The 22,222-nt window shown below is 38.6% G+C and overlaps 1 protein-coding gene across 6 annotated transcripts in view; it reads left to right on the top strand.

Moving 5' to 3' along the window:
* Positions 1 to 22,222, top strand: part of LOC127651383 (teneurin-3-like) — a 348,816-nt gene that overhangs the window by 316,866 nt on the left and 9,728 nt on the right. For 4 of the 6 annotated variants that reach the window (XM_052137167.1, XM_052137166.1, XM_052137164.1 and 1 more), the window contains 7 exons: positions 7,945 to 8,194; positions 10,236 to 10,256; positions 13,525 to 13,757; positions 14,465 to 14,619; positions 17,906 to 18,780; positions 20,109 to 20,284; positions 21,285 to 21,520. In XM_052137167.1, coding sequence (XP_051993127.1) covers positions 7,945 to 8,194; positions 10,236 to 10,256; positions 13,525 to 13,757; positions 14,465 to 14,619; positions 17,906 to 18,780; positions 20,109 to 20,284; positions 21,285 to 21,520 — 1,946 coding nt within the window. The remainder of the gene's footprint in view (positions 1 to 7,944; positions 8,195 to 10,235; positions 10,257 to 13,524; positions 13,758 to 14,464; positions 14,620 to 17,905; positions 18,781 to 20,108; positions 20,285 to 21,284; positions 21,521 to 22,222) is intronic. The other 2 variants (XM_052137168.1, XM_052137165.1) reach the window with 1 other exon arrangement.

The following is a 22,222-nucleotide window of genomic DNA, read 5'->3' as shown; positions in this document are numbered from 1 at the left end:
AAGTCCTACAGTAAGGCCCTATGGGGTTTGGTTAAATGTAGGAGTGTTTGTTTACTTTAGCTTCCTGTCTTTGGTGACCTCACCCTGTCACCACAATTTTTAGGCTGTCTCACAGGGAAAATCCATGCATGCTTACATCCAGGCAACGCCCAGCCACAAACTAAAACACACACTCTCTTTCTCTCTAAGCTTCCTTAAGTCAAAGAGAAACTCAGAGCTTACTCTGCATGCACCATAGTGGTTTGTTAGTCTTTGATTTATTAGTCAGCATTTATCTTTTAATAAGGATTCTCATGTGGGGAGATGCCCAGATTCCCTCAACCGACAGGGTCAAAAAAGTGTCCTAACCTGACATAACTTGAAGAAGCAATAAGTGATAAAAGCTGTCTCTTCCATGTTAATCTGAGTTCTTGTCCTAACCAGCTGTGACCACAAGACATTTTCTCTGTCACATGGTTTTTATTCCTTGTGGCATCACTCTGAATAACCTTGCCCACAGTGAGATGTAATTGGTCCAAATTCTCACTTTAAAGGTGATGTAAGTGATGCTAGCCATTCTGGAACTTTCACCAAACCTAGCCACAGAATTAGACATGCCCACTTTTTCAGAAGCCACACTCTAAAAAAATACTATTGTAACACTGAGACCGTCCCAATCAGAGGTGGAGCAGGAAAGACGCAGTGTGTCATCTTTGTGTTGACAAAGTTGTCAAAAGCAGCTGTCCCAAAATAGCATTCTTGCATGACAAACTATCAACTGCTTATGAAACTTAATATGGTGTTAAATATATGTGCATATACCTCACTCCCCCACTCCTGTCTCCCTCTGACACATGAAAATGACATAATTGCATTTTGTCTCAATCTTTCCTCCCTCTCAGTTTTCCTTTCTTTTTCATTTTTATCTTAAGGCTCATGACCCATGTTTGCACCTCACCTCAAACACACAAGCACTCACACACGCCGGCACAGCAGATTCACCCATGCTAGAATGGACTGCCCTTTCTAAATCCCATTGAGTTTAGATTTAGTCATGTGCAGGCATGTAATGCAACTGAATCTGGCTCCATGAGCACCTCACACTCTCTGATGTGGACCACCACTGCCTAGAGGGCTTACCTGCATCCTCTCTCTCTCCGTCTCTAGCCATCTCAGCCTCTGATTCCTTTCATCTGCCCTTATCAGGTCCAGTCAGTGCTCAGCCACTGTACCTCCCCTCCCTCCAACTAACAGCAGGAGGTCAGGGAGACAGATTCAGCCACCTCTCTCTGGGACCGCAATTACTTCCAGTCAATAAATCTTCAAAGAGCGAGCGTGAGATTGAGAGAGAACTTGCTTGCAGATTTCCTCCTTGTTTTTTCTTCTGTGCACTGTTCGAAGTGCAAGTGGGGTACAGGCACTCTAGTTTTTACTAGTTATTACTAGTTTTGTCCAGACTCCAAACACACTGTTTTCCCATTATTCAGAGGGAGAGGCAAAATTATTAAATTAAACTAATTCTGGTAATACTCGATGACCACTTATCGCACTCTCTTCCTGTCACTCTGGACACACACATACACCCACACACACTTCATGTAGCTCAACAAAGATTTATTGCTGCTTTTCCTTTGCTATACCTAGTACATTTTTTTATATTTTTAAAATTAGATGACACGGTGGTTAGAACTGCATAGATAAACAAATATTTTAAGAAGTGATGTATTGCTTCAAAATACCCAGAATCAAAAGTTCAGAAAAAAAGTTTTCAGTCCAACACAAATCTTGTTTATATATTGACAGTTAAGACAGAGAGTCATCTCAAAGTATATATATTTATATATTAAATATTTGCTGTGGTATCAGATTCCTACCAACAAGAGTAACATGTATCACAGCTGACCCTGCGCTCTGACCCTATCTTAGATGGGATATGTGAGAAAAAGAGTTTCACTCTATATGTTCAGTATGTATAATGTGTGACAAAAATAAATGCGGCTTCTTCTTAGCATCGATCATTGTCGAAAGATGTTGAGAGAAAAGAACCACAGTTGAAGATGAGAGAAAGAAGGTAATGACAGATGGCTTGTGAGGCGTAAATGGAAGAAAATTGATTATGGTAGAACTCCAGTGCTGTAATCTCATCCAGTTTCTGACCCAGCGTAAACACAGCAGCTATAAACTCCAATTATTGGCAAATCACTGCTTTCTCTTCTGTCGGGTTGATATATAAACACGTCAAGCATATCAAAGAAACAGGTACACAATCATGAACTGAGGGCTGTCTTGTCTGAATGCCTGAATTAATAATGCAGCACGTCCCACGTTGAGAGCCTTTCCCAATTTGGGGCCCGTTACAATCTTTAAATGTGTAATTGAAGACATTCAATGTTGTGTGTGTGGGTGTACGTATATCCGCTTGCACTATTATTCCCATCCGCTTGTAAAGCAGATCAAACTGGTGCAGTGTGTGTATTTCATTACTGTAATGTGACCAAGAGTAATTAACATGAAAGAGCAGCCTATGTGCATGGCTCCTATTAGCCATTGAAAATGTGTTTTTGTATACATGTGCATGCATGAGTGTATATCTTGATCGACCTCCCTTGGAGAAGCTCGGTTTGAAGTCAAGGTCATGTGTCCCTCCCAGGGCCACACTGCTCTCTCAGCAAGCTTTCCTTGTCCAATTTGTCTTTGTTAGCAAAGCATTGTTACAGAGTATTCTAAGAGTAGTTCAAAAAGCACCTGGTCTATCTCCCTCTCTCTGTACCGCAATCCCTCTCGCCTCTCACTCTTCCGGCCAATCTCTTGCTCAATGGCTTAATCAATGGTGGGTGGTTGATCAGAGGAGGAGGTAGATTGAGATTTATGGTGACGTTTAGACTGCGATGCGGCCTCTATGTGGACGGGTGCCCAAGCACACCCGAGAGGGGGCTTAAGATGGCATCATTGATCTCACTCATAATTAGCGCACAGAGGAACTAGATACAGAATTCCAGCACGTTGCCCAATGTGAATAATTTATCGAGCACAGCATGAAGTCATCCTTTGAAGCGCAGCTTTGAAGACCCACTCCCTCCCACCCCAATTTCGAACACCCCACCGTTTTCAAAGCAACTCCCAAAAAGCAGCTAACTGTGTTCGCGAGGGTGCTTTCAGAAAACATTAGACTGACTTGGACACTTTGAGTTCACCTGCACACTTTGACTCAATGTGTGGAATATTCCTCTCACTCACTTCAATCGCTTTTGTTCTGTTTGGTCTTATGCCTTTCACACTTGTGCACACATACACAATACAAATACTGTAGACTCCTTCTACAACAATCATACACAGAAGCACACATTTTCCCTCTCTCTGGGTGGAGGGGTTGTGCTGAGGCGGCAGTAGGATGTTAGTGAAGTTCACAGTTGACAGAAGGCTTGTGGTGGACACTAATTTGAGCACTCAGAGTGGATGACAGCAGTTTGTGGTGGCACACGTTATTTCTGCTCCATCTACAATCACTTGTCGCTCCCTTATGCCCTACATCTTGTCTTTTCACTCTCTGTGACTTGTTTGATTTCTCAATGGGAACCAATAGTAAGGAACCACATTAAATTCAGCATTTTAAATGGAAGTACAAGGCCTAGCTTAGCAAGATACATATCTGCAGCCTATTGTGTTGGTACTTGCAATTGAATTTGATTTGTGTGCTTCTACTAAGTACATAAATGTGAATGTAAACCCTGTCTGACATCAGGTGTATGGGATAAATCTTCTTTAGTAGCTCACCGAATCATTTTCAAATTACATAGGCCAAAACATTATTTCTAGGATTTTATGTGTCAGGCCAGACAACTTGAGTCTCTCGAAAGGTAGTAGCCTACATCTTACTTTATTGTATTTATGCAGAATTGACCTGCTATCAAATAAATGGAGAAAAAATGCTGAAGCAAGAGACCCTATCAAGGCACTTTACATTTCAAAACAAGCTGTTAAAATGTTTTTTTCTTCCTCCAAAAGCAGGTATCCAATAGATTGTAAATTTTATGGAAACTTCAAAGGCTTGCTGACTCAAATCAAAGCATTTTATATTCTACACAAATCACTTACTATTAGTGGTACATTCGATATCAAAACAAATTGTTCATTTACCATATTTGAATGCACCGGTGAGTGTATCAGTGCTAATGCTTGTCTCTCCTCCTCAAGCATTTGCAGTTCACTTTTATATAGCATGAAGTTATTGCTATCTATAAACGTGGGCTTTAGTGATTATTCCTGCTGACCGTTCTCTCCTGGTGCCGCCCTTGACCCTAACCAGCATTAAAGAAAGATCAAAAGCTTCTTCCAGTTCTCCATACCTTTTTCCACTCTAGGGTCTGATAAAAGACCCCCCATGTTTTAACTTATTGCTAACCAGAGGCTTGATCTGTCCTGTATGTTGCAGGCTACAGTCAAAATGCCAAAGTTATTTTTATGTGAATCTTGAAAAAAATAAATAAATTACTGATTGAAACATGAAGATGTGAATAGAATGTTCAAAAATGTGCACAGAAAACGTATACGTTCACCTGAGGTGGACTATCATAGTTTATGTGGTTTCTTACTGAATTAAATATTATCCACCTCAGGTGCACATTTATCAAATGGTAAATGGTCTGCACTTATATAGCGCTTTTTTTTTAACCTTAGAGGTTACCAAAGCGCTTTATACTGTGTCCCAATCACCCATTCTCACACACATTCACACTCACACTCATACACTAATGGCGGCAGAGCTGCCATGCAAGGCGCTAGCCTGCCATTGGGAGCAACTTGGGGTTCATTGTCTTGCCCAAGGACACTTCGACATGTGGAGTCGGGAATCGAACCGCCAACCTTGCTTTTAGAGGCTGATCCGCTCTACCACCTGAGCCACAGCCGCCCGAAATAAATATTTAAATGCGCATAATTGCCTCAAAAGGCATGTGATTATATCAATTGCTAATAACTGGACTAGCTTGCCAACCAATATCATCACATAGCATCTCAAATGTTGCTCTGGTCGTGCTGAAATGACAGAACCAAAGCACGTCATGAAAATGAAAAAGTGCTTAAGAGCTTTTTTTCTGCACACTCTAAACCACAAGTAATTGTTTACATTAAATAAAAGAGCCATAGTGGCATCCTCAAAATCCATTATCGATCATATTTTGCAGCCATTTCCCCAAAAGTGATAATTTTGTTCGCTAGAACACTTGCAACAGAAATACTGTTATTCGCAGTAAACCTGACTGTTCCTAATTATCACTGGTTATTATTGTTTCCTTTTTAACACCTTTAATACCTGTTTATGCAATACTGTAAAAAATAAATAAGCTTTTAATAATACTAGTTACTACCTAGCTACTGTCTGAGCAGCAAGGTAGTGCCATAAGGGAAACAAGGGGGCATTAGTAAAGTCTAGTGTGGTTTACCACATGTTCAATCTCGGTGTTGCTATTAGTGCACCATTACTATATGTCCTCAGGCAGAATATTAAAGCACAATGCTGATGATCAAACCCAAACCGGGGACCAAGCAAGCTCATCACACAGCCCAAACCTACAGCCTGTGGCAATTCCTCATAGTGTTTAACACACACACACACGCATGCATGCATACTGTATACTGTGAACTTATAAAAAAAACAGACACAAACATGTGTTTTCCACATAGACTTGCAGGACTTACAGGCACATAAATTGACAATTATGATTAAGCAGGGTTTATTAGCTGTATTCAGAATTGAAGAGATTCAGTGACAGAGGCAAAAACAAAAACAGCATATGATATGTTTAATAACTCATTCCTGTGCTTTGAGATGACTCTGGCATATCTTAACTGTCTTTTATTTACCTTTAATACTGGTATTTTTAATGTTTGTTCCAGCAAATGTTGTCGTTAAATTTAAGGGATAGTTCATCCAAAAATGAAAATTCTCTCATCATTGACTCACTCTCATGCCATCCTAGATGTGTATGACTTTCTTTCTTACAAATTATGATTGTGATTGTTAGAAGAATATTTCAGATCTGTAGGCCCATACAATGCATAAAGGCTTCATAAATGTAAGCCATATTACTCCAGTAGTTAAATCCATATCTTCAGAAGTAATATGATAGGTGTGGGTGAGAATTAGATCAATATTTAAGTCATTTTATGCTAGAAATACTTCCCCCTACCCAGTAAATGATAAATGGTCGGCACTTATATAGTGCTTTTTTAACCTTAGCGGTAGTCAAAGCTCTTTACACTGTGACTCATTCACACACACACTCACACACCAATGACGGCAGAGCTGCCATGCAAGGCGCTAGCCTGCCATTGGGAACAACTTGGGGTTCAGTGTCTTGCCCAAGGACACTTCGGCATGTGGAGTCATGTGGGCCAGGAATCGAACCGCCAACCCTGCGATTAGTGGCCAACCCGCTCTACCACCTGAGCCACAGCTGCCCTGTAGGGGGTGATATTTATGAAGAAAGCGAATCTCCAAAAACACAAGTAGAAGAACGCTTCTGAAGACATTGATTTAACCATGGAGTTTTATGGATTACTTTTATGCTGATTTATGTGATTTGTTTTTTTTAGTTTCAAAATTTTGGCACCCATTCACTTGCATTGTATGGGCCAAAAGAATTGAGAAATTCTGCTAAAAATCTTCATTTGAGTCCAGTAAGTAAATGATGAAAGTATTTGGTGAACTATTCCTTTAAAATCTATATTTCACTCTTTTATTTTTTTTTTTGTCTAAGTGTCTAAAAATAAAATCCACAGAAGTGGGGAAATTATGTGTTAACAATGTTTGAAACAGGTGAGTGTTAGGTTTGGCAATTAATAGTAGATAACAAAATAATAAAATATTTTGATATTGTTTTTTTTGTTGTTGTTGTTTGTTTTAAAACACACTGTGCCTAACAGTAATTTCATTATGTGATCGGATGAATGGATTTTCTTAAGTTGCCTGTGCCATATAATAATTCTGGCAGCGTGTGTTTGGGCTGCATATTGATTCTGAACTGCTGCCAGATTGCCCCTTTCTCACCGCTGAATATATTACTGCTTGAATTATCCGAATGCTGCGTTACTTTAAGGCAGACCAATTTCAAACCTGTGATGCCTTTTGATTATACTTTCAGAAGTTGAAAACCATCAATAAAATATTCAAAGCAAAAATTAATTACTGTTAATGGAATGATAATACTTAAGATATGAATCAGTTTTTTCCCTAATTATTGGTTTCATTAATTAAATATGTTTGCTTGTTTAATTCTATAATCGTCTTATTTCTAATTAAAACTGTAATAGCAATTTCATATTTTTTGGTATGAATTAAAAGGTAGAAAATTGAAAAAAAAAACTACATGGCTCTGGTGTGCATGAGATATATAGGTTATTATAGCAGTAATGAGATAACAATCAGACTATAATTTGCTTTGGATATGTGTGAGACAAAATGACAAATGAAAAGTTCATGCAGCTGTCTTCAAATTCTGTAAGTTTCTAAAGGAGTAGACGTTTATACTATGTGTACTGAATATAGTTCCTGTTTGCTGATTTGATTTTACTCTGCTTTATATATTAAATCGAAATCACAGGTACGGATGTGGGTAGTTGACACTCTATTGCTATTGAAAATTGTTTTATTATTAATTCTATGCGTGCATAATGACCTCATATGAACTGAGAGAATTGTACCAAAAATGTATTTGTCATACTGTAGTACCATTTCAAATGTAATAGCACAATAGTGGTGATTAAAAATTGTGAAAAACCTGGTCACCAGTTACAAAACCTAAGTTTCATTTTCATGAAAATGTCCATGACGCTTTAATCACCAACTATCTATTTTATTTATCTATTTTAAACAAGACTTTCAACTTTGCCTCTACATGTGCATCTATATATGCTATTCTACTATACAGTAGCTCACCCACACAACCCTGTCCTCCTATCCAACAGGCATCCTGTACAAAGGCAACGGTGAGAATGTCTTCATCTCCCAGCAGCCTCCAGTCATTAGCACCATCATGGGTAATGGGCGCAGACGCAGTATCTCCTGCCCCAGCTGTAATGGCCAGGCCGATGGCAACAAACTTCTGGCTCCAGTGGCCCTCGCCTGTGGATCTGATGGCAGCCTCTTCGTCGGTGACTTCAACTACATCAGACGCATCTTTCCCTCAGGGAACGTTACTAGTGTTATGGAGCTGAGGTAAGGGATATAAGCTTGGAATAGAAGGAAATTAAAAGAAGTGTAAGTGATCTGCAGTCTGATGTAGCCTTAGTGCTAATGATGTAAAACACTTTCAACACTGCACTGTTAGACTGTAGTATGGGGCATTCAGCCCAGTATTCGTCACGTGTGGTCTGACAAGAACGTGCTGACAGTATTCGAGTTCTCATCTGCGGGTGGGTGACTCATTACTGGTGCTCTCGGCCCTCCTAAAGCCAAGAAGAAATGCATATTCCTGTACCTCTCATCTTTATGATCCACCACCGGCCTATTATTGAGCTAGTCCAGCCCACATCAAAGGATGTGTGATTGTGTGTGTGAGTGTGTGTTTATATGCTGGGCTTTGGGAAATAACAGTGTTTATCACTCTGCAAGCATCACTGCCAACTAAACAAATTATTTTTTCTATTCAAAGAGATTAATCACGGCTATTTTAATGTGGTGGCTTTAAAGCCTATAATTTTAAGAATCTGTTGATTCTGCTTGTTTAATTTTCATAATTGTAACCATTCTTTTGGATACAAGGCATTTATTCCACCAAATCAATTGTATGGTCGAGTTCAGTTGGCACTTTTTACATCAATTTGGCTGAATGTTCGGGTACAAGAGCACACCGGCAAACACTACTGGTCCTTGTTTACATATCATTAAATTGTTTTCAAAAAGTGTTTAAATCTGTTCATTCAAGCTAAAATGTAAAATGATGACTTTTTAAATTGATTTTTCAATCATATCTTCAAGTCATTAATTGACAATACTAACTAAAGGCCTTCACTGTCAAATGTGCCTATTCTGTCATAGGTTGTGATTGTTCAATATGTAATTAAAAAAAAACATTCTATGAATGTGGTTTATTTTGCTTTTATAGAGCGAAGCATGCATGTATTGATTTAATAAGCTAAACTATTTCAAATATTCAAACTAGATTCTCTCCTGACTGTGATCACTGTGTATGTATAATCTAAACGCCATGCAGTTTAGACGTGCGTAGCTGATACATTACAAACATGAGGTGACCACATGTGCCCTTTTCTTTCAAACCTCAAGACCTGTCATTTCCCTTCTTCAGATCTAGAGTGGACTCCACACAGAAACAGACGCATAGATATTCTTTTAAAGTGCTCTCAGGGCTCCTCTGTATGAAATCAGAGCTGTGTCTCGGGTCATTTATAGACTCTTGCTGAAGTGATCATAAATTCTTCCCTCACACTCGCCGGGGCCTAGAGGGCCCTTCTTGTCACTCTCCGCTCTCTTGCAACACCTCATTTAGCCATTCCAGTGATACATGACCGCTGCCTCTTATCTCCTCTCTTTCTCTATCTTTCATTCCTTTCTCTTCTGCCTAAACCATCTGTCTTTCGCCCTTTTAGTCAGCTCTTGTTTTCCTTCTCATGTTTTCCCTGGTCTGTCATTGACACTTAAAGTATTTTTAACCTTATCTTATCATCTTCCCTTCCTTCCATCTGCCCCCAACTTGATACGTGCATTAAAATCTCACACTCATACAGACTCAAGCTCTCTGGAAATGGCCCATCACTTAACAGGTATTAATATAATCATTGTGTGTGTTCTGCTGCTGCTGTAAATTAAATTCCTTCATTAAAGCAGTAAAACACATGGATGAAGCAAATGAAGTGGTGGTCCTCTGTGTGACATAATAACAGCATGGCTTCTGTACGGCTAAATGCAATGTTTAAGGAATTGCTTTTCATTGTCTGGGACACAATCAATTTACTATTATGGACCAGTTAACCTCAGCATGTGCTGTGAGCTCACACTGTTCTTGAGCTCCCAGGTGGAATATTCACACATCTAACTCTGTTTAAGAAACAAGACAAAGTGCAGTTAGCAGCCCTGTCTCTGTGCTTTATTTCCTCTAAATGTGTGAGAGGGAGAGATTAATATAGGCACATCTGATTTTTCCTGTCTTGACAAAGATTGATGTGCTTCTGCTGTTTTACTCTCTCTCCTTTTTCTTATCTCTCTTATTTCTGCTCTTTTTTTCTTTTGCTCCCCTAAGAAATAAAGATTTCAGACATAGGTAAGCCTTTCCTAATATGTATACTGTATTTATTTCACAATATCATGTATACACAACCCCTCCCTGTCTAAAGGCAACACATTTTCTTTATAAAACTGTTTGTCTCCTCATAAGGGTTACTGCATGTCATTGGAAGAAAATGAAATATGTCACCTGCCTCTAATTTTCCTGAAGAACCAATGAACTTTTGACAAATTTATGGTTGAGGTGTTTTTGCTTTGCTACTGCACTTTATTTGCTTTAGAGCCATTGCCTATCATCTTGCAGAGCATAGATAACAATAGTTTAAAAATAATGTAGTTACTGACAACAGATCTAAATTCCTAATACAATTGTTAGAATAATTAAACTTAATAGTAGAATTATTTATACAGTAAGCCAAAAAGTATTTGGACACTTAATCTACACATTATATTAATTTATCAGCATTATTTAACCTAATATCAAACCAAGTGCTGTTTATTAAAGCAATAGATATTTAATAAAGATATATCAAGACAAAACGTTCATGGACACTTTGAGGTTGTCAATCTTTGTGGAATATGTCCATAGTTAATGTGATGAATTGTGTAGATATGTGGTTTATATGGGTCTTATCCTGTGGGACATCTGTGTAAACTTGAGGGTAACAGGCTTCATACATCCATTGCAAAATACCTTGGGACCAGTAGGTTTACAAGTAACATAAAACGTCAGTTCTGAAAAAAGCTCTAGCATCATTTGTTTTCAGTTGCCATTTTGCTTGATATATTGGTATCTACAGTATACACAAAATGTGATACTTATTAAGTGTGACTCAAATGTCACTTAAAAAGAGCTGCTGCTAGTCAATGAGTGCTAATGTCTTCCCAACTCCCCCAATGAGGAATTCACTTAAACGCTTTTCTCTGGCTCTGTGGAACTTCATTCTCCATTGTTATTTTGCCTGGTATATAAGGGTAACTTTGCTGAGACATGTGTCTCGAACTCAAGTAAAACATTTTCTTTTAACATGGCATATTGCATGTACCAGAAACACAAAAGAAGCCTTTTGTAGCTCAGAAAAGTTTTAATTTGTTGAATTTCGCCTGGGCCTTTGATTCGGTGGCCAAAATGAACAGAAAAGGTTTTAAAAAACATTTATGTCAAGTTTAGCTGACACTGGTGGAAATCTGTTTTCTCAGGAAGGATTCAGAACATAAACCTTCCTTGACAGGTCTCCAGTACTCTAGTTAAGCACTCCAAATGTCTCCACCCTGGACAAGCAGGAGTTCCTGATAAACACTGCAAATAGGCCCTCATCATCCCACAGATGTTTGAATAGTTCCACTCGAAAGACGATGTACAGAGTGCTGTGGACGTTGATATCCTACATTAAGTTCATTTGAAACCTCTGAAGGGTTTAATCGCAGACACATGTAGAAAGGAAATAAATGCGACTAAATTGAACTGGGCGAGCCAAAGCCATTAGAGCCTGTTGAATAAATTTGCAACCAGGGATAAATTTAGGAAATCCCATGGACATGCTTAACCATTCAACATCGTCTCCTACCAAATCAATTAAAATGGAATTAGAGGCCAACTTTGCTATATGGTTAAATGCTGTGTGGGCAAAATAGTTCAGTTTAAGTAATTAAAATGGCCTTATTTTTAGAAGTATATATTTTTTTTCCTAAAATTTCTCAATGCTTCTGAGAAACAAAAACGACCCATTAAGCATTAATGACTCTGAATTAATAAGTGCTAAGAGTTATTAATCCACCACCACAGTTTCTGGCTGGTGAACCTAATGGCTGGCCTTCATCTTCCTCTCGTCCCTGATGTCTCGGCCCATCTGTATGTGTCATCAAGGCGCGCCCATATAGCCTAATGTTCCGCAGAGCCTCATAAATTTAAGAGATTGTTGACCCCAAACCTCAGTATCCATAAAGCAACCACCTATAAGCCTCTCCCTCCTTCACTCCCAGAACCCACATTTGTTTCCATTTGTCACAGCAAAATGTTATATGGTGTATTAGTTTTAGCCTGTTTGGTCTTTATTTACTGTAAGTGCTGTGTGCCAGCTTTGCCACATAGCAACCGTAACTAGCATCATCTTAAGACCTTACTGCCACATAGCAACCGTAACTAGCATCATCTTAAGACCTTACTGGGTCAGTTTTTTGTATGTTTTAGTTAGCAGAGTTGCTGGAAGCATGCTATTTCAAACTATTATGATTACTGTAATTAGAGTTATTCCCGTTTTGAACTCTGTAACTTTTGAAAAAGTAATATGATTGCTTGGTACGTCTTTCTAGTAATTTAAGTATTTCTATAAAAGGGTATAACAGACTTTCAAAAATATGCTTGTTTGATAGTTAGCTCATATAAGGGTGGCAACTAGAAGTCCATTTTAATATTTTCTTCTTTTGATATATTTTGAAAAAAATCACACCACGATCACTCACTTGTGATATTGTGATAAAAGAAAACTAGCTAATGATAGTAAGACATATATAATTGGAACAAAAAAAATGTGATGCTACATTAGCACATGTGAAAGAATTTAACTCAAAGCATCAACATCTGATCTAAGATCATAAACCAAGGCATTACTCTAAAATATGAATAAATGTTCAAAATATAAATGTAAAATTAACTTATTTAATATAAATAAGTTAGCTGCCTGTCATTGTACAAAGAAGCACTTTAGCAGTAGCAGCCCTCATCTGTCTCGCAGTATGTCATTGAGAGGGCCTGCCCCGCAGCCAGCCCTGTTGCGAGGTGTCTGTGTGCTATTCTTAGCCTAAGTTGCTTTTAATTGAACATTGCGACGAGTTGTTGATTTTCTTCAAAAGATACATCACCTCATGTTGCTTACTGGCTTTTTCTTACATTGTAGGGGTGTGGGTGGGAAGTGCAAATGATTGAAAGGATGTGACAGTTTGGTGGGCATCATTATGGTTGTGTCAGACGATAGTGATTACCAGTCATAACGCATTAGGTTCACTCTGACAGAGTGCTCAACTCCCTTCCCCTCTAACTGGTCGGGCAAACCAAGTACATTCACCCATCTTCAATAGTATAAACAGAACCGCCTGTCTGTAAAACACTTTCCATTCCTTTCATTTTTGTGTTTATATTTATTCATATATTTTGTGATGGATTTTTTTGTCCTTAAGATAGTTCAACCAAGTCAACTCTGTCCTTGTCATTGCATGTTGTATAAGATTTGTATTAATCTATTTGTGTTTCTGCAATATGTTTCTCTGTTTTTAATTCTGCAAATTTTCGACCTTTGTTCCATTAGCAACAATCCTGCACATAGATACTACCTAGCAACAGACCCGATGACCGGTCAGCTGTATATTTCGGACACCAACTCACGGCGGATCTTCAGACCTAAAGCCCTGATGGGAACCAAAGAGCTGCTGCAGAATGGAGAGGTTGTAGCAGGAACAGGAGAGCAGTGTCTACCATTTGATGAGGCTCGATGTGGAGATGGTGGCAAAGCCACTGAAGCAGTCCTGCTGGGACCCAAAGGTAAAGTATAAGAAAGAGTAGTCAAATACAATGAGATCCATTGGTTTATTGTAGTTCAAATTAATCAACACAGCAACAGCCAAACTTTGCTTTGAGGCCATCTATATGCTAAACTGCTAAACATTGACAAATTTCCCTTTTAGCAAATTCAAGCATTTAAAATATATATTGTTTCTCTTCTGGGAAAACAGACCAAAAATATCAGACTCATGCTGCTATAAATATTTTTTAATGGGTTGCCAATCATGACAAAAACAAATGCTAATTGGAAATGATATGCACTGTGTAGAAAACTGCACTTGATAAGTTATTTCATGGAGTCTTTTAGTTCTTTTAGTAATATCCCAATACACAGCCCCACATGAACATGCATTTCCATAAGAGAAGAGCTAGTGAGGATTGTAATTGTCACTGAATCAGTGTCAGAGATTCACTTCATTTCCTCTTGATTTTAGCTGTGACTAAATAAAAAAACACAGCTTCCTGAATATTACTTGCTCTCCACATCACTCTAACTCTTGAATAATTCACCACCCGAAAGCAAAATGTGAATTATTCACCATGTGGCGCATCTTCAGTGACCTGGAAACCACAGGGGCAAGTGTGACATGTGTACCAGTCGTGTTTCGCCTGTTTGCAGGTGCAGTGTGTGTGTCTATTTGCTGCCGTCACATCTGGGCTCTCTCTGTCTCTTTCTCTCTATGCAGGCATTGCAGTGGATAAGAATGGGTTCATCTACTTTGTTGATGGTACAATGATCAGGAAGGTAGACAGGAACGGCATCATCTCAACATTGCTGGGCTCTAATGACCTCACATCTGCTCGGCCTCTGACCTGTGATACCAGCATGCACATTGGACAGGTATATATCCACACTCATCTGCTGAAGTCACTGCTTAATGCACTTTAATTTTTAATGTTAACCTGGCTAATTGCTGGCAAAATAAATAAATAAAATAATTATAAAATCCAGAACGCTGGTAATAAGAAAGAAATCATGATTTATAGAGGAGCTGAATTCACTCTAGTTTTGCTACTGGTCTAATCCAAAATATTAGTGAGTGATCAGTTTAATTCAGCATGCGATCTGTGATTTTCAGTACAAAGATTTGACTGTTTAGACCAGATCCTCTGACTTTATAGCTGAATTGGTGTTAGAATGACTGGCCTCATTTTAAAGATAAAATCAAAAGCTGGAAGCATTTAAAACTGTTGCCTCACTTGAACTGGATGGCAGTATTGTTTCTCCTCTTGTCAGTGATACAGATTTCCTTAGGGTTACATTTAGCAGCTACAAATATTATTAAAATGTATTATAATTAAAAACATCAAAATAATATTTGAATATTGTATATTATAAAAAATATTATTATACACAAATATTAAAGATAGTTATTTATTAATCTTAATCTTTAATAGTTGATCTTTATTATTATATTTAAAATTATCCAAATAAAGATGTAGTGCTTAAATTACCCAAAAGTTGTGTTTCACAATGTAGAATCATATGCTCTGATTATACTATTGCAGTATAGTCCACCAAAATCTGAAGTTTGTTTTTCCAGCCAATTGCTTGTCGTGGACTGCTGTCTGACCTACTCTCTATCCACTTACCTCAAGATATACATTAAGCCCCTAATCAGGAACAGTCTTAGAATGAAGTGAAAACCAAAAGCATGAGATCAGCCCTCTGTGGCATCCTACACCCATACCAGAGTAACCAGAGGAACTTCCTCGAAGGTCTGGAGCTCCCCCCTCTGGCTGCTCTCGCTCTGGTGCTAATGGCTAAATGCATTCAATCACCTGAGCTCACACTGTAGTTAATATTAAATCTGCAATCTTGTTATACTGAGTGCTTTGTGACCAATGGTTCATGATACTTCTGTTGTTTATTGCAAACTCACATTTAACTCCATTGTTTGAGGAGGCTATACAATTTTAGCAAGAGTATTTTATCTACTTCATAACTACATAACTCTTAAAGTTGCTTCTCCCTATCCCAGTTTAATATGCATAGACAACTACAAGTAAGCCATTGATTTCTTCAAAAGTATAAACACTGGTTCTGCAGTTGGACTGCAGGTTTATCACCAAGAGGATTTCTACTTGCAAACAACAATATATGCAATATTTATTAAACTCTGAAATGTATCTGGAATCTTAGAGGCAGAATCCTTCCACCCCATCTTTTTCTGTTTGCTGGTCTCTCACCAACACTGTTTGTCTCTGTCTAAGTGATGGAGTTTGGGGAGGAGACATAAGACTTATGTTTCTTAACACACCCTTGGGTCCAGGCTCAGTGAAGCTCAATTAAGTATTTACAAACCTAGACATTTGGTGTCAGCCTCACAATTACCCAAACATTTTCTTTAGCGAGTCATAGATGTGCATCATTAAAGTTATATAGAGCTCAGCCTACACAACTGTCACCTACCCCAGTAAGGCCAATAGGGACAACAGAAAATAACTCATACAGAACATACTCTTCAAGATGCTCTTCAAGTAATCCCCAGGGGGTGGTTGCATAAAACTTATTTAGACTAGTCTTACAAGTTTTAGACTGGTCTTAAATCAGTTGCATACAAATTTTGATTTGTCCAATTTAAGACTGTGGCAGGGCGGAGGGCAGGGCCGGGTCGTGATCCTATACACCCGGTCCCATATTAGGCTAATTATGCCTCCGTGAGGGATAAAGGCTGACTGCAGAGGATCGTGCGGGAGAGAGAGATCGTTTATGGACATGTCCGTCATGTGTGTGTTTGTGTCTTCTTTTAAGTTTATCATTAAACCATTATTTATATTGAAAAGCCAGTTCTCGCCTCCTCCTTTCCATTGATCCCGTTACAAAGACCAAAAAGGAAGGTTACCTACCCCAAGGCTAACTACAATTACATTATGTGTCCAAGCAGAGCCTTACTCACTTCACTATAGATAAGTTGTTGGTAACTCCACTCTCCCTCCCCTCCAGGGATTTCCCAAAACATGGGTAATTCCTCCCAATGTATATCAATGACCACTTCTGTTGTGCTTTTTAATTAAGCACTTGGTCCTCCTCTTGTTGTTGGCTGATTATCTAACCGGTTCACTGTGCTTTCTACAATGTGCTGTCATCATCTAGTTACTAAAATGACTTTGCTTTTGAGGCTGCTAAGTTGCCCTGTCATCAGGTAGATGAGTGTTTGCCCTGAGTGTTTGTGAAGATTTTTTTAGGGGGAATGTCATGGCTCACCCCATGTTTGCCCTGAGTAAAATCTGGTCATGGTTCATGTATTATGCAGAGGGCGGAATCACAGATGGGCCAGAACTGAGCAGAGAAATCTTTTAACCACTGGAGCAGCAGTTCAGCACCATTACGCTATAATTCTCTGCTCTTCAAATTCTCCTGCCAATGTGCCCAGTTCAGTTGAGAGCAACAACATAAATGGATGGAAATAAAATTTAAAGAGAACAATGAAGAATGTCCCAATTATTGATTCCATTGGGACCTGGTCTTTCCATTAATATTCATTCAAAGCTTTAGGAACTTTCACAATTACAGTATATTGTCAGCATACTGTATCTTCGCAAGGGCAAGTTATAGATTACACAGTTGCATAAGCATCCCCCACTGGCACTTGGCAGCATTATTGAAGTTATCGAGACTGTGAAGTATTAGAAAAATATTAAAACCAGATAATTCAGACAGACGAGAGTGTGTAAGGTAGAAAGCCTTTGAGATACCAGAGAAAGTAGTCTGTTGGTGAGTGTTTTTATTTTCATTAATAGATGTCCAGACAAGACTGTCCTTGTGAACCATCTTTAAAAGTCTTGTTGAGACAGTGGATGTATTGCAATGCTCCATGTGGACAATGTTATTCTCGTTGTTGTGCTTTTGTTTGCCAGACAGTTGTTCCCTCTAGGCGCTGAGGAATTGCATCCCGTTGCAAAATAAATGATTCAGCGATGGCTAAATCGAATGAACTAGAGGCACACAATGTATTAAGCCTCCAAAGTAACGGATCCTTCTTCATCAGTGTCAGACCCAAGCATCAACTGTGCACATAGTGAGAGAGCAGGAGGGAGCTGTAATAACATGTTGTGTGTGAGTTTGTGTGTGCTTTTAGAGTACATAAATGATCAACCCCTTGTTTGGCCTGTCTTCTACCCAGGTGCGTTTAGAGTGGCCTACAGACCTGGCCATCAACCCTATGGACAACTCCATCTATGTGCTTGACAACAATGTGGTGCTACAGATCACTGAGAATAGGCAGGTGCGGATCGTGGCAGGCAGACCCATGCATTGCCAGGTCCCAGGCATCGAGTACACCATGGGAAAGCGTGCCATCCAGACCACTCTAGAAGGTGCGACAGCCATTGCACTCTCCTACAGTGGTGTTCTCTATATAGCTGAGACGGATGAAAAGAAGATTAACCGTATCAGACAAGTTAGCACCGATGGAGAGATTTCTCACCTGGTAGGAGCGCCCTCTGACTGTGATTGCAAAAATGATGCTAACTGCGACTGTTACCAGACGGGCGATGGGTATGCCAAAGACGCACGACTAAATGCACCTTCTTCACTGGTGGTATCTCCTGATGGAACACTTTATGCTGCTGACTTAGGAAATATTCGGATCCGTGCCATACGTCGCAATCGACCTCCCCAAAGCTCTTCAGGTCTTTATGAGGTTGCGTCACCTGCCTCACAAGAACTCTACATGTTTGATGCCAATGGAACGCATCAGTATACCATGAGCTTGGTCACTGCCGACTATAAGTACAACTTTAGCTATAGTAATGAGGATGATGTTACAGCTGTAACAGATAGCAATGGAAATACACTTCGGGTCCGCCGTGACCCCAACCGGATGCCAGTCCGCATCGTTGCCCCTGACAACCAGGTCATTTGGCTGACAATTGGCACAAATGGAGGGCTTAAGACCCTCACTGCACAGGGGCAGGAGCTGGTACTCTTCACCTACCATGGCAATAGCGGCCTGTTAGCCACCAAGAGCATCCAAATTGGCTGGACGACATTTTATGAGTGAGTGCTTCTTTTAATTCCATTACACAGTTGCAAAACACATATCTACAACTCTGGACAACTACACATGCATGCTCATGCAATATATAAATGTAAACACAACATTAACATAAACTTGTACATATTAAGGGGCACAAAGTATTTGGAAACTTAAGTCATTAGTATTACAAAAATCATATGACGTTATACATTATATATCAAAGTATTTAACCAAGAAACATTATTTTAAAGAAATACACTTTAGCACACACACATTTCAAGCAAACCGTTTCACAATACCTTTGTAAATTTTAAATTATTACAAAATAGATATATTAAAATCAGTACACTTTCTGTCAAAAGTTGAGGTAAATGTCAATAATTCATGTGATGAACTACAATGATGGCTGCTCTGTTATGACACCTCTGTGAACATACTATAATAAAATACCTTTTCTAAAAATATAACTTTTTTTAAAGATATATATATGAAGATTCCACTTTAATATTTTGGATCTAATGCAGTGACATTTAGACATTTAGACATTAATAAGTATGACTTAAGTTTTAAAAGTGTCAAAACTATTTGGAACTACTGTATGTACTGACTATAAAACCAGAGTGTAGATTAAGATGTATGATTTTCATTAGATGGGCAGTTTTGCGGGTCTTTTAGATGCATGTATGGTGTAGCGTGCATTCCAGCACTAGGCTTCAGTGCTTCTCTAAATCTTCTCCTTCAGCAAAAACACAGCCTGTAGTTACCAAACCTACCATTTAATTTCACCACATGCTATTTAGAGCATGGTAAAAATGCTAAAGGAATTTGAATTATTTCCAGCTAGTGGTGTACTGAAAGATTTTGCATAATGCCATTGTGGGTTAGGTCCTTCTGTCCAACATGTTGGACACAGTGTCTGTGCACTTACTTTGGCATAGCCACAAAGCTTTGCGGGCATCAACAGGCCTTAACGATCGTGACTACGGGTAGTGCCATAATGGCTGATTTTATTGTGTTGCTGTGTGAGGATGTATCCCCATTTTAGAAAGAAAATGTCATCAGGCTAGTTGTGGGTCAGCTTGAACCATCATTCTGCTTTTATCAAAAAGCAAACCACACTGGATTGAAATAACCTATGCCAAGTTTAAATTTTTTTCACCTTTGTTTACACCACATTTTCGTCAAATCAAGTTGTCCATTTAACCTCACTCAGAAGGCATACAAAACTAAATCAAATCTTACATTACATGCTAATCTGCTTAATATCATCCCAACATTGGAACTACTGGCCACAAATGAGTAAGGTTCAATTGCATAAAGGTGCTTTAATGGCATTTTTGGCTTGCAGCTATGATAGTGAGGGACGTCTGACAAACGTGACCTTCCCCACGGGTGTTATTACCAGTCTGATTGGAGAGATGGACAGAGCTCTAACAGTGGACATTGAGACCTCAGGACGAGACGATGATGTCAGCATCACCACCAATCTCTCCTCTATTGACTCCTTTTACACATTAGTTCAAGGTATGTGTTGGGTTACACAGTCTACATTCTACTGTATCATTATTAATAATAAACCCTGATGGCACCATAAACCGACCTGTTGCTTTAAGCCTTGGCCAAGTTCCACATTGTTAATCAAGCTGTAACTCGCATGTTAAATCAATAGTAATGACCAAATATGCATTAATCATTCATTACAGCTAAAATTGTTAGATGGGTATTTGTAGTTTCATGATAATCATAGCACTGAAGCAAATGAAAAAGACTGGATAGCTGGGCTTCAAAATAATACATACTGTAGAAATAATTTAAAGGGTGAGATAAACATGAAGAATGTGCTGACAAGATGTGAAAGTTCAAAGATTCATAAAGGGACAGTTTACACAAGAATTCAAATTCTGTCATCATTTGCTCAAACCATAATGTTCCAAACTGTACGACTTTGTTTCTTCCATAGAACACGTCACCATTAACTTATATTGCATTTTGTTTTTTGTTTTTTTTGACTGAGGCTGTCAGTCCCTAACATTCTGCCTAACATTTTCTTTTGGGTTTCACGGAAAAATGTCCTAGGATTTGGCATGGTGAGTAAACGATGACAGAATTTAAATATCTTGGTAAACTTTCCTAAGAATCATTGCTCATTAAGTCATTCATTTAATTTCTCTTTTTTTTTTTTTTTTTTGCATTTTACCTCACCCTTTTAATATTTACATTTATAACAGAATTTATTCTGGGATTTTTATTATGCCAGAATTTTCATTTAGGGGTGAACTATCCCTTTTAGAACGCAATAACAATTTAAAGATTATGTATTTAACAGAGAAATCATGGCACAACCAAACAAAAGTTCATGGAGTTTCATTTGACAAATCCCTTTCTAACCTCCTTAATTGACTTGAAAATACAAATGGATAAAACATTCAAGAAGGTGATGTTTCCACTCTGAATTTGCAGTATTAGCTTATTATAATCCCCATGTCCCCCTCTTTTCTCTCTCTTGCTCTTTGCCTCCCCATAGATCAACTAAGAAACAGCTACCAGGTGGGCTATGATAACTCCATGAGGGTCATCTACGCCAATGGAATGGACTCACACTTCCAGACTGAGCCTCATATTCTTGCGGGTGCATCCAACCCGATTGTGGCTAGAAGAAACATGACCTTGCCTGGAGAGAATGGACAGAACCTGGTGGAGTGGCGCTTTAGAAAAGAGCAGAACAAGGGGAAAGTCGAAGTGTTTGGCAGGAAACTCAGGGCATGTAAAAATATTTTTAAGCTTTTTTGTCTCTTTCAGACTTCCTCTGCCTATACTTTGTTGAGAGAACAATACGGTATATAAGTGTAGTCAGAATAATACATTATGACCACTGTTAATATAATATTCTTTCTTGTTGCATTATTTGAGAGCTCTACATTATAGGGATTTAAAATATGTATAAGTATTTCTGCAAACATTAAAATTAGACATTTCATCTTGGATCTTTTATTGGCCTAACCTATCCATATTGCTATTTGAACTGAAACTAATTCTGACATCTCTCAGACAGCTGAAACATATTAGAGAATGGATGATTATTTGTATCCATTTCAGTTACATTTTCTCTCTAAATATTTTATTTTGCTATGAACAGGCATTGAATCTTTATAGAGTCCTCTGTTGTTCATTCACCTTTTTCATTGGTGTCACAAGAGAAGAAGGTCTTTTTAAAGCACAAGTAAAGTGGTCCAGTCTCTTATATGGGAAACTGCTCCAGCATATCAAAGCTTGAGAATGTCAAACATAGAACAAAGCACATTTTTATGACAAATACTCCAGAGATTCTAAAAATACAAAGAGGAAGAGGGATAGCAATGAGACTAGGATATTGAAAATGTGTAGTGATCAATATGTATCCAATTCTAGTTTCCTTCAGTCCTCAAAGTGGTATATGTAACTGAAGATGGGGGTAAACAACTC

Source organism: Xyrauchen texanus, chromosome 11 (assembly GCF_025860055.1).
Source record: "Xyrauchen texanus isolate HMW12.3.18 chromosome 11, RBS_HiC_50CHRs, whole genome shotgun sequence".
Classification (NCBI taxonomy): Eukaryota; Metazoa; Chordata; class Actinopteri; order Cypriniformes; family Catostomidae; genus Xyrauchen; species Xyrauchen texanus.
Note: the sequence above shows the minus strand (reverse complement) of the source record. Positions and strands in the feature narration are given on the sequence as shown.